This window comes from Lytechinus pictus, chromosome 5 (genome assembly GCF_037042905.1).
Source record: "Lytechinus pictus isolate F3 Inbred chromosome 5, Lp3.0, whole genome shotgun sequence".
NCBI classification, from domain to species: Eukaryota; Metazoa; Echinodermata; class Echinoidea; order Temnopleuroida; family Toxopneustidae; genus Lytechinus; species Lytechinus pictus.
The window spans coordinates 32,538,154-32,551,310 of record NC_087249.1 but is presented as its reverse complement, the minus strand read 5'-3'; the positions used below and the strand labels follow the sequence as shown (position 1 = coordinate 32,551,310).

Sequence of the window (13,157 nt, the reverse complement as noted above, 5' to 3'; positions counted from 1 at the left end):
GTGTAATTTTTGTTTGTCAACGAAACAAAGTACGAATCTCTTGTAATGAAAAGATCTCTGACTTCATAATTTTATAAAGTCAAAACTTATTCCCAAAATATTTTATGAATGTGAGAAAGACCAGCGGTCGAGAATACAGCATATACGCCAGTTTTCCCATAATTTTTCTTTCCACATGTAAATTGGCGGATCAGGGCTGGGGGCGACCAAGGTATATTTTGAAAATTGCTCATAGACATACATTTTTATTTATTTACTTTAATAATTGTATGCATTTATTCATTCATTCATGCATGGTCATTTATCATATATTCTGTTTCATTTCCCCAGTGTAAGAGAGTCTTGCACAATAGAGCTAAATGTACGAAAATTGCCATTATAAAATATGGGCCCGTCTGTTTTGCTGTTTCCACCAATTTTTATTTCAAAATCCAAAATGATACATTTTCTTTTGTTCCACGTTCCAATAAATAAAAAATCTTACTTGACATTTAACACGAAACGAGTGACCATTTTTGAACTTTCTTCACAACGTAAAATTTTATAAGAATCTTTTTACTATAATTGGCGACCTTGCCTGACACAGTCCAATTCGATATTGCCATAAACTATATAAATCGCTCTTGTACCATGATTGGTATACCCTGGCCAAATGGCACTGGATGCATGATCAGTTTCAAGTTTCCAATTTGCACCTTTCTAATGAGTCTGAGCAGAAACACAAGTAAAGAACTGTATATAGCTCCTTTATAGAGGCATATTTACAAATGATATGTTGGGTACAGGGGCGGATCCAGCTTCGCTGATATGGGGGGGGGGGGGGGATTTTTCAGTCACATTTTCCACAATCGGCCGCTCGAAGTTGATTTATGTATGTTTATTTGAAGGGGTAGTCCATTAGCTGTATTCCTATAAATCAACATAAATATTTAATAATCTCATAAGCCTTATATAAATAGTTCGAGTTCCAATAAATAAAAAATCTTACTTGACATTTAACACGAAACGAGTGACCATTTTTTTACTTTCTTCACAACGTAAAATTTTATAAGAATCTTTTTACTATAATTGGCGACCTTGCCTGACACAGTCCAATTCGATATTGCCATAAACTATATAAATCGCTCTTGTACCATGATTGGTATACCCTGGCCAAATGGCACTGGATGCATGATCAGTTTCAAGTTTCCAATTTGCACCTTTCTAATGAGTCTGAGCAGAAACACAAGTAAAGAACTGTATATAGCTCCTTTATAGAGGCATATTTACAAATGATATGTTGGGTACAGGGGCGGATCCAGCTTCGCTGATATGGGGGGGGGGGGATTTTTCAGTCACATTTTCCACAATCGGCCGCTCGAAGTTGATTTATGTATGTTTATTTGAAGGGGTAGTCCATTAGCTGTATTCCTATAAATCAACATAAATATTTAATAATCTCATAAGCCTTATATAAATAGTTCGAGCGCGAAGCGCGAGCTAATTTTGTATTTGAAATTTTAACATTCTGGGCAATGTTTGTGAGCCTGAACGAATCGTGTATATATGCAACTAAATAATTACTGCGAAGCGTGAACAGAAATTTTAAATATACGTTTTGATCTGATTGAAAAGGAACCATGCACCTGTCAAGGACGTCTTGCAGTTAGCCATGAATGCGTTGCATATTTCAACAATCAAATAGAAGTACATTTTTACCTAAAGAAGGGAAATTCTAAGCTTTTTTGTAAACGTAAACAGGATATGTATATCACTGAACTATTGATGCGAGGGCGAAGCGCGAGCGTAAAAAAAAAGAGATTTAGACTAAAACGGGACACATCATTCATGTTTTGTAAATAATGAAAAGGATGAGTAATTTGGGATCTTTCTAGATTAATAACATGAATAATGCGAGCGCGGATCCAGGGCGAAGTTCCCGGGTCCCTCTAGGAGTGGGGAAAATAAAAAAAGGGAAAAGAGAGGAGAAAAAAAGGAGGAAAAGAGGAGGAAGACAAATGAAAAAAATAAGGTGAGAAGAAGACTTGGAAAATACAAAAAAAATAAGAATCTTTCATATCACTATATGAATTTTTCGCTCGCACTTGCATGTTTGATATCGAGATACAAATAATCCTAAATGGGCTGATATGGAGCTTAAAATATCACGTTGCTTGATTTACAAATTGATTTTTTTTAATGTGCAGCCGTAGTCCGTTTATGGTCTGATCGAGTATCAATGCAGCTCGCGCTACGCGCTCGCATTATTTGTCAAGTACCCAATCTCTAGTCTTCGTATTTACAATAAATTCTCAAAATATTCTTATTCAGGTCTGATTGTCAAAACATATCAGCTCTGATTGTCAAAACCTATCAGCTAGCGCTGCGCGCTCACATTTCGATTGGTTAGTTATTTATCTCTATAACAAACTATTTAAAATCCCTTTTCATGACAATTTATTTTAAAAAAATCGGTTCGTGATTTGCGCTCGCATTAATTGTTAAAGATATATCAACCAATGCCTTCTATTCATAAATAGAAAAATACTTAGAATATCCAGTTTTCAGAAATTGATATTAACAAATTTCTCGCTCTTATTGGGCTTATTAGAGTAAAAAATAAGATAATAACAATAACATTTCATGAATTGCTAATAACTATATTGTCTTTTTTTATAATTGAAAGAATTTTCATCTCGCGCTTGGGGACACTTAATAGGTAGATAATTTCTATTTTCATATGACAAAATGTCCTTAGAATGTTCCCGTCCTAGGATCAGAATAATTTCCGAAAAATATCCGCTCGAGCTTCGCGCTTGAATCATTTATTGAGTGCGATCCACATCCAGTCAGTTTCATTTTCAGTGTTTGAAATAGTTTTCAGATTAGAATTCTGCTCGCACTTCCCGCTCGCATTACGTAGGAAGATGCCTAATTACCCATCTTCACGCCTTACAAAACATGAACTAGTGTCCCGTTTTTAGCTCTAAATCTTAATTTTCCCCATCGCGCTTATCGCTCGTATTGTCTAGTTATATACCTATTCAGTTCAGGATTAATGCTTAGAATGTCAATTTTCTTGAGGGAATGTCAAAAATGTTCAGCCCGCACTTCGCGCTCGCATTATTCCATTCTTGAAATAGGCCATCATAATTATATAGGCCTATGTATCGTCTTCATGGCTACTACAATCAGAACAGGTCCCTTGTTTATCAGGCCAGAATATATATGAAAAAAAAATCTGCTCGTGCTTCGTATTTGCAGTATAGTTAGTTAGATGTTTTATTTTCAGGACAAAATATGACATTTACGAAAAATTTTAACTCGCGCATCACTCGCACTATATTGAATAGTACGTATAGGATTATACATTTCAGGGGTCGCGGAAGCGAGGGGGGGCTCCAGCCCCTGCTTTTTTCCATAACCGTGTTCAAAAAAGTAAAAATGACCATTTGATTGTGATTTTTTGCATGGTCACCCCCCCCCCAAAAAAAAACCATTTGACTCAGCCCCCCCCCCCTCACTTTGAAAACCATTCTGCGGCCCCTGCATTTATGTTGTTTTATAAGAATAAAGCTGACTGTTAGGTCTACACCTTCAAAGAAAGAAACAAACAAAAATCAACTCAGAGCGGTCGATCGTGGAAAATAATGGGTGAAAAATTCCCCCCCCCCCATATTCGTGATATTGGCCGCGAAATTGATCTGCCTCTGCTATCATGTTAGCTCGTTCCATTCTTATTTCCTGTTTCCCTTGCCTCATTTGTTCTTTCTTTTCCTTTACTTGTTATCCTCTTTTTTTTACCTTTCCCTTTCTTCTTTTCTCCCTTTTCCCACTTCCAAATTAATTTCCCTTCCCCAATGCATGCGCTGAAATATGACGTGAAAGACATGAAGACATCGTACACGCAAAACTGTGTATGAACAGAATGCATAGAGTTGGATAAAGCGTGAGAGAATGTCAGGCCGAAGCGCCGAGCTGAGCGAGCGTGACCAATGTCCATCGCATCGCATCGCATGATGCAGTATAATGTATCTCGCAGTTTCAAGAACCATGAACCAATCTTGTCGCACGTGGAAATTTGTAGCCAAAATTTTGACAGACTCATCTCTAATACGTTTTCATGAACGTCAAAATAAACTACTGTAACATGTGAACTACAGGTTGGAGGGACAGCATAAGGGGTAAGTAAGTCCACATTTTTTAAAATAATTATCTAACCCATCTAACAAAAATTCAACGGTTTCCTGTGCTCCTCGCCGAACTCGCTGGGGGAGAATCTCGACGGAGGCCATGCTAAAACTAAGGAACAATGATCGACGAGCACGTACACGGAATTAGCAGACTACGCTCGCAGGGATATTTCGGTTTGCTAAAAGTGGAACGGCTAGTGATCAACTAACAGGGGGAAAAATCAGTCGTGGACGAAAGTGGGCGCTATATAAGTGCGCATAAATTCAGCGAACTGTCTTTGAAATTCAGCCGAGGAGAATGATTTTATTTCTCGGAGTTTATTTAAAATTTAATATTTCCAAGAAGAAATTCTGTCAATTTCGCATTGAATCATCATCAGCAATCGTTATTCAATAGGAAAGATCCATTCGCTTGGAATTTTTGTATCCTTTACCAACACTATCCACGAGCTTTAAACAAACCTATAAACAGCATCTTGATATGCATATTCTATATCAAAATACAATGTAATATCCATTTTAATATACATTTATATTGATTAATAAACAACGTAAATAAATTAGATAGTCACCTTTCTCCTTGAGTAAGGGGCTCTCTACAGTTGAGTAATCTACTAGGGATACTTCACCCAGGTCATCTAGGGTTTTCTGGATTGTCTTGAAAATCACATCCTCTGAAGTCTTCTCTCCTCTCAGGTTCAACAACTGTCCTTGTCTGAAAGGGGAAATACAGTACCACACTGATCGGTCTGTATCACTTAAAGGAGAATGAAACTCTTGGAGCAAGTTAGCTTTTGTGAAAGCAGAAAAATCAAAGAATAAGATCAACAAAAGTTTGAGTAAAATAGGACTAGCAATAGAAGAGTTATGAGCATTTGAATGTCGAGATCACTAATGCTATGGAGATCCTCCCATTGGCAATGCGACCAAGATCTATGATACTAAATAGGTTCATTATTGCGGATTGAAATAATCGCTAGAGGGTATTCATTTGTCTCGCAATCTACTATGGTCAACAAGGAAATTCGTGATCACTCTCGCAAAAAGTGTTCACTGGCTTTCTAGGAAATTCGTGATCACTCTCGCAAAAAGTGTTCACTAGCTTACGGGATACCTCTCAGACCAATAGTATCATGCATCAAAGTACCTGGCGGACATCCTGTCCCCTCTCACTAACTGCTCAGAACACACGGTTTCCAACTCCAGTGAATTCGCTGAATTCACATCGGAGCAGACAGTTAACGAACAGGAATCCATGATCTCTTTTGATGTAGTCTCCCTCTTCACTAACGTACCGATAGAGGGCGCATGCAGTACGGCCCTGCAACGCATGCAATCCGATCCCACATTATCAGAACGTACCACACTTATGCCCGAACAGATAGCCGAACTCCTGGAGTTCGTCCTCAGATCCACATATTTTCTGTACAGAGGCTCTTTCTATGAGCAAACAGAAGGAGCAGCAATGGGTAGCCCAGTCTCAGCGGTTGTGGCTAACCTATATATGGAAGGTTTTGAACAGAACGCTTTGCCCAAGTGTCCTTCCACATGCCACCCTCGGGTGTGGAAGAGATACGTCGATGACACTTTCATAATCGTAAACAGATCCGAAACAAACAGCCTACTCTCATTCATGAATAGCCAGCAACCGTCCATCCAGTTCACTCTGGAGACTGAGCAAGGAGGGAAATTAGCATTCCTTGACACGCTAGTCCAAAGACACGAGGGCGGGAAACTCTCCACCTCTGTCTACCGCAAGCCCACTCATACAGACCAATACATACCATATGATTCTCATCACGACAAATCGGTCAAGAAGGGTCTTGTTAAATGCCTGTTCGACAGAGCAGCACGTATCATAACTCACCCACCTGAACTCCCGAAAGAAAGAGCACACATACGTGGCGCCTTGTACAGCAACGGCTACCCACGCCGTTTTATCAAGAACACTTTCAAGAAAAAACAACCACCAAGGGATCACAAGGTTTTCAAGACTTGCACAGTCTTGCCATACATAGATGGCCTCTCACAACAACTTAAACGCCGATTAGAAGGTCACGGTATCCGAACGGTTTTCCGCTCGGACACCACCTTACACAAACAGCTTGTACACCCCAAAGACCCTATCCCTGATCACAGACGTGATGGCGTAGTATACAACATTCCTTGCCAGGGATGTGACGGGTCTTACATCGGAGAAACAGCCCGACCGATAGTTGAACGCATTTCTGAACACAAGCGCGATGTTCGGTTACAGCGAACCGACACATCCGCGGTGGCAGAACATGCTTGGGAGAAGCAACACCACCCAGATTGGGAGGGTGTACATTGCATTGCCAAAGAGAGACATTGGTATACACGCAGGATTAAGGAGGCTATTAGTATACGTCTTTGTCCTAACAACTTCAACAGAGACAGCGGGATCAACATCCCCGACTTCTGGATGCGAACCATCCGACAGCACAATACCCCCTTACCTGGCAGTGCACGCCGACCCGATCGTTCCCGTCCCCGAACGAGGGACCGCTCAGCTAGTCAGCCCCCGCCCACGGGAAACTAGCGAGCCCGCCAATTTTGTCTAATTTGCATATTGCCGACCCACGGCGTATTTGCATATACCCCCGTCTTATTTGCATATACGGATTACCGGCCGCACCGCATACCGACGCAACGGATCAATGCCCACCTATTGTTCTCGCGTTCGTGCGTACGGTCCTGGAGATTAGTATAAATAGAGTACGTTTTCAGATAATTTTCGTCACTTGATAAAGAGTTGCAGCGGCACTCGAAAGCTCGTGAACTTGTAAGCTAGTGAACACTTTTTGCGAGAGTGATCACGAATTTCCTAGAAAGCCAGTGAACACTTTTTGCGAGAGTGATCACGAATTTCCTTGTTGACCATAGTAGATTGCGAGACAAATGAATACCCTCTAGCGATTAAGATCTATGATGTCACAGATGAACAACACTCCCCTTTTGGACACTGAAAATATACCCCAAAACATCTCTTTTTGCTCATTCTAATTATATGACAAACGATTCATCAATGATATAATGTTGTGAAACCTCTGCACTTGTCCTCTCATAAAGAGAACACCTCACCTTGTGATAGACTCTATAAAAGTGAGAATATAAGTGAAATAAGTACTAAAGTAATGAGGGAGTTGTACGTGTGTGACATCGCAGATCTTGGTCGCATTGCTAATGGGAGAAACTACATGGCATTAGTGATCTCAATATTCAAATGCTCATAACTTTCTTATTATTCATTCAATCTTCCTCAAACTTTCAACAATATGTTTCTTTGATTTTTCTCTTTGATACGGATTCAGCTGGTTTCAAGGGTTTCATTCTCCTTTAATAAAGTTGATTTGGGTGCACCAGCAATCATGGACAGTCAAAGCTTGTTGACAACACTAACTCTTTAGAAGTTTAGAATAGAGATTTCTAAATGTTTGTATCCACTCGGCCGACTAGCAAGTGGTCTAATTTTCAGGTTAACACCATCATGGCTAGACCCACTATCACTTTGGTCTTACATGTATGCTGTTTGGTCCAACCATCACTTGGTCTGCCATTTAGACCATAAATGCGCAGATGGTCTAATATCCTCTTTTTCTTCCTACTATATTACACTTTGTCAAATGAAAATTTGGTTCATAAGCATAAATCATATAGACTAAGTGGTGTTAGACCAAATGGATATTAGACAAAATGGGTATACCCTAACTGGAAATTAGACACAATGGTAGATGAGCCAAATGGCAATTAGACCAAAAGGTCAATAGATAAACTGGTTGTGGACAAATTAGGATGTGACCATGTGAGATGAATCAAATTGGAAAGCAGACAAAGTGGGTGTAGACCAGGTGGTAATTTACTTTGCATATTTCCCAACTTTCCAGACATTATCTGCCCCACACAAACCATGTACACGCACATGTAGGAGGTGAACGACAACTCTGTTAACATATCAAGCAACTTGACACTTACCTGTATAAAAACTCAACAACAGGAGCTTTATTGTAGAAGTCAGTAACACGGACCACATCCCCAAAGCGGTACCTGTAGAACCCACTCATGTTGGTCAGTACCAGTTCATACGTGGATCCTTTCTCCACCTGATCCATGAGGAGGGTATCGGGTTGCTCTTCATCACTGAAAATGAACGTAATCAGGAGAGCATTTCATGAAACAAATAGTCCATTTGATTTTCACTGACTTATGTTATAAGCTACTGAAATCCTTGCATCTGATTGGCTCAGAGCAATTACCTCAGTGGAAATCACTGACAGGATGTTCCATGAAGCACTCCAAACATATGAATAGCCAACAGGAAACTCTTGTACACAGTTATATAAAATTTTAAGTTAAAGAATCGACTAAACTCGATATCTGACAATTTCAAGAAAACTATTTTTTAAGCTCGCAGGTATATGTGATTAGCATGCATTCAAAACTACAAGTCAATTTAAAAAAAAATGAATGAAACCTGCATTGAGGGGCTCTGTATGAACTATGAAATGTCTGAATTACATAGTTTTCCCAATTTGACTTGGACTTTAAATATCATCTGTTTCTGAAAATAAGATGAAATATTGATGTAAAGTGTGTATTATATTAATTAGGATCAAGTATCTCACCATATAAGCAATCAACATCAATATGATTGTCGCTCACCTATTCTCAATTGGTATGAATTCACAAAACATACTCCTGGGCACTAATAGATAACGTCTTTCTTCATCATGAGGCCAGATATTGATTCCAATGAGTCCTTCACTGGCAGCATACAGGCATGAATAAATGGGAATATCTAATCAAGGAGATAAACATTAAAAAAATACCTTTAATAATTGTCTGACTGGCCATGAATGGTAACTGCAATGGAAATCTCAATTTTGGTTGTCTTTTGAGCAATTTTACAATGATCACAATTACACAATTATTAGAGGCAATACTACTGAGACTCATACATGTTTGTTATCATCTTCTTTCACATTCAATGTTTCCAATTAATTAGGACCCATGGTCAATTAAAAATATCTCTTTTACAAGGAAGTCTGAAAAAACAATTCCAAAGACTGCAAAATGGAAAGGGTTTCAATTTTTATACAATTACTTTATTTTAGCTTTTCAAAATGCTCAACATATTTATTTCAGATGTCAAATGTCTCTATTTTATAAGATATTGTTGAATGATCTCATTCTCTCAAACTTTGTCTCCATATTACAATCTTGATTAAGAAAAATAAATTGATCCTCTTTGATGCTAACTATAACATGTAGGTCAAGGATCATTATACCTTTGGTGAACTTTTCTCTCAGCATATTGCCATAAACCTGAAAAGCCCCCGAATCCACAGCTAAGATGACCTGAACATTGGGCCAGATTCTCTTGGCAATGTTGTCAAAACCTCTCTCAAACTCCCTCCTCAATTCCTCAGCCCTTTCCGGATCAGGACTCAAGAGGGCATTTAATTTCTGCCGCACATCTTCAGGAATGTTCAATTCAGGGTGCACTTCTCCACGGGCAATATCCTGCACCAATTGCTCCCAATTTTCCTCCAGTTCCACAAAGGCATTATGTATCAGAGGCACAAAATTTGCCTCGATGGCCCCGATCTCGCTATCTTTAAGAGCAAACAGTAGATGCGCATATAAAGCTTCCTTTTCAGTTGTAATATCGAATGCGGCCATGGGGGTGCTGTACAAGTCAATGAACTTCTCAGATGATTTTGGAGTGGCCGAGTTGGGTCCGATGGGGACTCCTCCAGGGGAGGTGCGTGACTTTGGATTGTAAAATATCTTGAGAGTTCGCCGAAGGTGGCGTGTTTCTGGAATAGCCTTACGCACAGAGTCCAGACAGACAGTAACACCATTCAGCAAGAAATACACTGTCTGGGCCTTGATCATTGGAACAAGGTTATGGTGTCCAGATGTTCCGGATGTCACAGCGAGAATGATGGGATCTTCTTTAGTAAGCACATGATGCATACCAGAAGCAATCTCTTGGACAAAGGGTTGGTAGTGACTGGCCCTGGTAAGTGGGTGCTTCTGGCAGTAATCCTCAGGGGATTTGATATCAGCAAAGTTGAACTGTTTTCCGTACACTGTTTCACTTGCTGACTGCAGCCGGGACATTAGGATTTCCGTCTGGATCTGGAATAAGAAAAATTAATTATTTGAACACTGGACGTCATGATCTGACTTCAGTGTTTATGTGTAATCACCAGAATTTCCAGGCAGCAAGGAACTTGATAGGTTCCAAGACAATTTGTTCCTGCCATAATTACTCCTATTGAAAATCTGAAGACTATACCAAACTTGAGAAATAACCTAAGACCTTATCCTAACTCTAATCCTTAAGACAGGAGCAGTTGGTGAAGGAGCCTAAGATTTGTTCACCACTTGACAGACTGTATTTATATTTCAACTGATTGCATACCACTGGTATTCTGGACCCTGTGTAACATTATCTGTTAAAAAAAAAAAACAGGGATATGTCAGAATATTTGAACTGGTGGACTGGTGGAACCTGATTGTTCAAGACAAAATTATTATAAAATGCTAGTATTCAAAACTTGGAATAAGTAAATTATAAAATGGTCTTAGCTAAGCCCCCTATGCATATAACCTATCACAATGGTAATTCTAATTTTCCATTAAAGGTGACTTCCAGATAAATCTCAATTCTAGTTGGCTGTTATACCACTAGAATTAAATATTATGTAATTACTTAAAAAAAAATTAAATCACAAAGTTTTTAAAGGTAAGAAACCCCCCTAATTCATCCATTCCACAAGCAAATCTCTAACTTTCAATAAACAAAGGAAAGTTTCTCTCACCTTTTGACAGTTCTGAGAGTCCTTATCGAGCTTCTTTCTCATACGTCTGCCAATCACCTCAAAGATACAATTTGTTGTATACTGCTTAGCTGCCGACTCAAACGTGTGGCTTTTGGACTTGTGAAGTTTCTGGAAGTCATGTCTTATATAGATGCCAGCAGCACAGCCTGCAACAACAGGGACCCCAATAACTGATAAAGTGGGAGAGAAAATTTTATAATTAGTGAACAGTAAATTTTCATAGTAATATCCACTGCAATTCCGATCTAATTTGAATGGGATCAAATGTCAATTAAGTGAAATGTCCTTGGCAGTCTCGATTGCATATGATATAGCAGAGCAGAGTTTTTTACAATGAACTAATGAAATTACCCTCTTGTGTATGTTTCTTAGAGATGAGTGTAGTACCGTATATTCATAAAAATATTGACAAAAGATGAGCAAATTTGCCACTGTTTGCAGCCGTTCCAAAAAAAAATCTAAATTTCTCAACAAGCATCATGATATCATCGTTTTGCAAGCAGAGATAATTAAAAATGTGAGAAATGAGCAATTTTATAGCATTTTGCCGTCCATCTGATATAAATTCAATTTTTTTTTAATTTGAGCTTGACTCAAGTTTTTGTTGAAATATTTTGTTTAAATCCAAACAAAACTTTGGTACGCAAAGCAAAGTTAGATCACACATTTTCAGAATGGTTTTCCAGCACAGCGCACATTCGTCGATAGATATAGAATTTTGAGATCGCGATACCAGCAAAACCCTTTGACCTAAATTAAAGTCTACTTCACATTTTTGTTCATTTTTCCACTACTGATACGCACGTCCGTAACGTTGGGGAAGAACATGGGGAAGAACAATACTAATAGGAAACAAGATGGCGGCGTAAACATCGGGCGAGTCTCCCCCGTCTTTTCATAATATTTTTCTCATTTTTTGATGAATTCTTGTTTAAAAATGAAATTGATAACGTAGAAATGTCGGAAATGAAGTTGTATCCCATTTACATGATTCAGGTAGGTACGTTACAAAAAAATATAAATTTGAGAAATGAGGTGTTTGCTTCATAGCATCATTTAGAGCTCATCAAGACCTTTCATTCAATAGCCCCAGAAACAAGAAAGTTATGGTAGTTTAAAGTTCATAAAAATCGCCTATTCAATTCTTATGTATTCCTTTGTTTTTGAAAGCAAAAGTTTTGACCTTAATTGGGACCAAGGTGCACTAATAGGAAACAACAATGCGCAAACCGGTACATTGGCATATGGAAGTGCCCAACAACACTCCCAAAAATTACAGACGCCGCCAAAACAGGGACATAAAAAACACACTTAGCGTCAGTAGATTTCTTTCAAATTTCACCACAATGTAGTTGAAATGCTGTTCGAAATGAGTCTAGACAGCTGCCATAAACATTCAACTATGTAAAAACAATGATGTCATGGGGAATAACCTTTCCTTGCACATGCAAACACAATACAAAGCAATGCCCCCAGTCACCCTGCGATTATAGGCAGCACACTATAGGGCACATGAGAGTAATTCATCCGCGTAAGTAAAGATCACATGACTTTATTGGTTAAAATATTTCATTAGACAAAATGTCTGTATATCAAAATACAATGTCATGTTCATACTGTTTCATAATTAAGGCCTTTGGGGAGGCCAGACTGCATTTTTATATTTCATTTTAATTATTATTACCCACAATGCAGTTCAGGTTTTTCTGGCAATGAACTGGCCGAAATTATGGTTAGTCTTATTTCAGGCCATTTAACTTTTGATTGAGCTGGACAAGTACCCGGTTAGCATATCTTGTTTTAATGTACTGTTAATTGTGACTAATGTCAATGAATTAAAGCAAAATCTATCGTGGGATTGATTTTTGATGATTTTTTGATGAGCTATGACTTAACACGTGAGTGAATGGGGGTCTGTAATACTCATGTGAGCCCTATAGCGCGACTACACTTCTACACTGTCGTTGCTATGGCTGAGTGTCGTCTGCTAGAAATCAGTTTTATGAATCGTAACAAAATGGCCGATCGAGACTGGGGTAGAAGGAGAGAACTTTTCGTTTTTTTGAAGTTCCAGTCTGTGCCTCGTTGTCAGGAAACTGCCACTCGTTAGACCTTC

At 38.7% G+C, this 13,157-nt stretch overlaps 1 protein-coding gene across 1 annotated transcript in view; it reads right to left on the bottom strand.

Annotated features, from left to right (window-relative positions):
* LOC129262084 (GH3 domain-containing protein-like) overlaps positions 1 to 13,157 on the bottom strand; it is a 30,594-nt gene that overhangs the window by 12,920 nt on the left and 4,517 nt on the right. The window contains exons 2-6 of the mRNA XM_054900123.2: positions 11,021 to 11,211; positions 9,479 to 10,334; positions 8,853 to 8,988; positions 8,166 to 8,330; positions 4,745 to 4,887 (exon numbers count right to left, since the gene is read on the bottom strand). Coding sequence (XP_054756098.2) covers positions 4,745 to 4,887; positions 8,166 to 8,330; positions 8,853 to 8,988; positions 9,479 to 10,334; positions 11,021 to 11,211 — 1,491 coding nt within the window. The remainder of the gene's footprint in view (positions 1 to 4,744; positions 4,888 to 8,165; positions 8,331 to 8,852; positions 8,989 to 9,478; positions 10,335 to 11,020; positions 11,212 to 13,157) is intronic.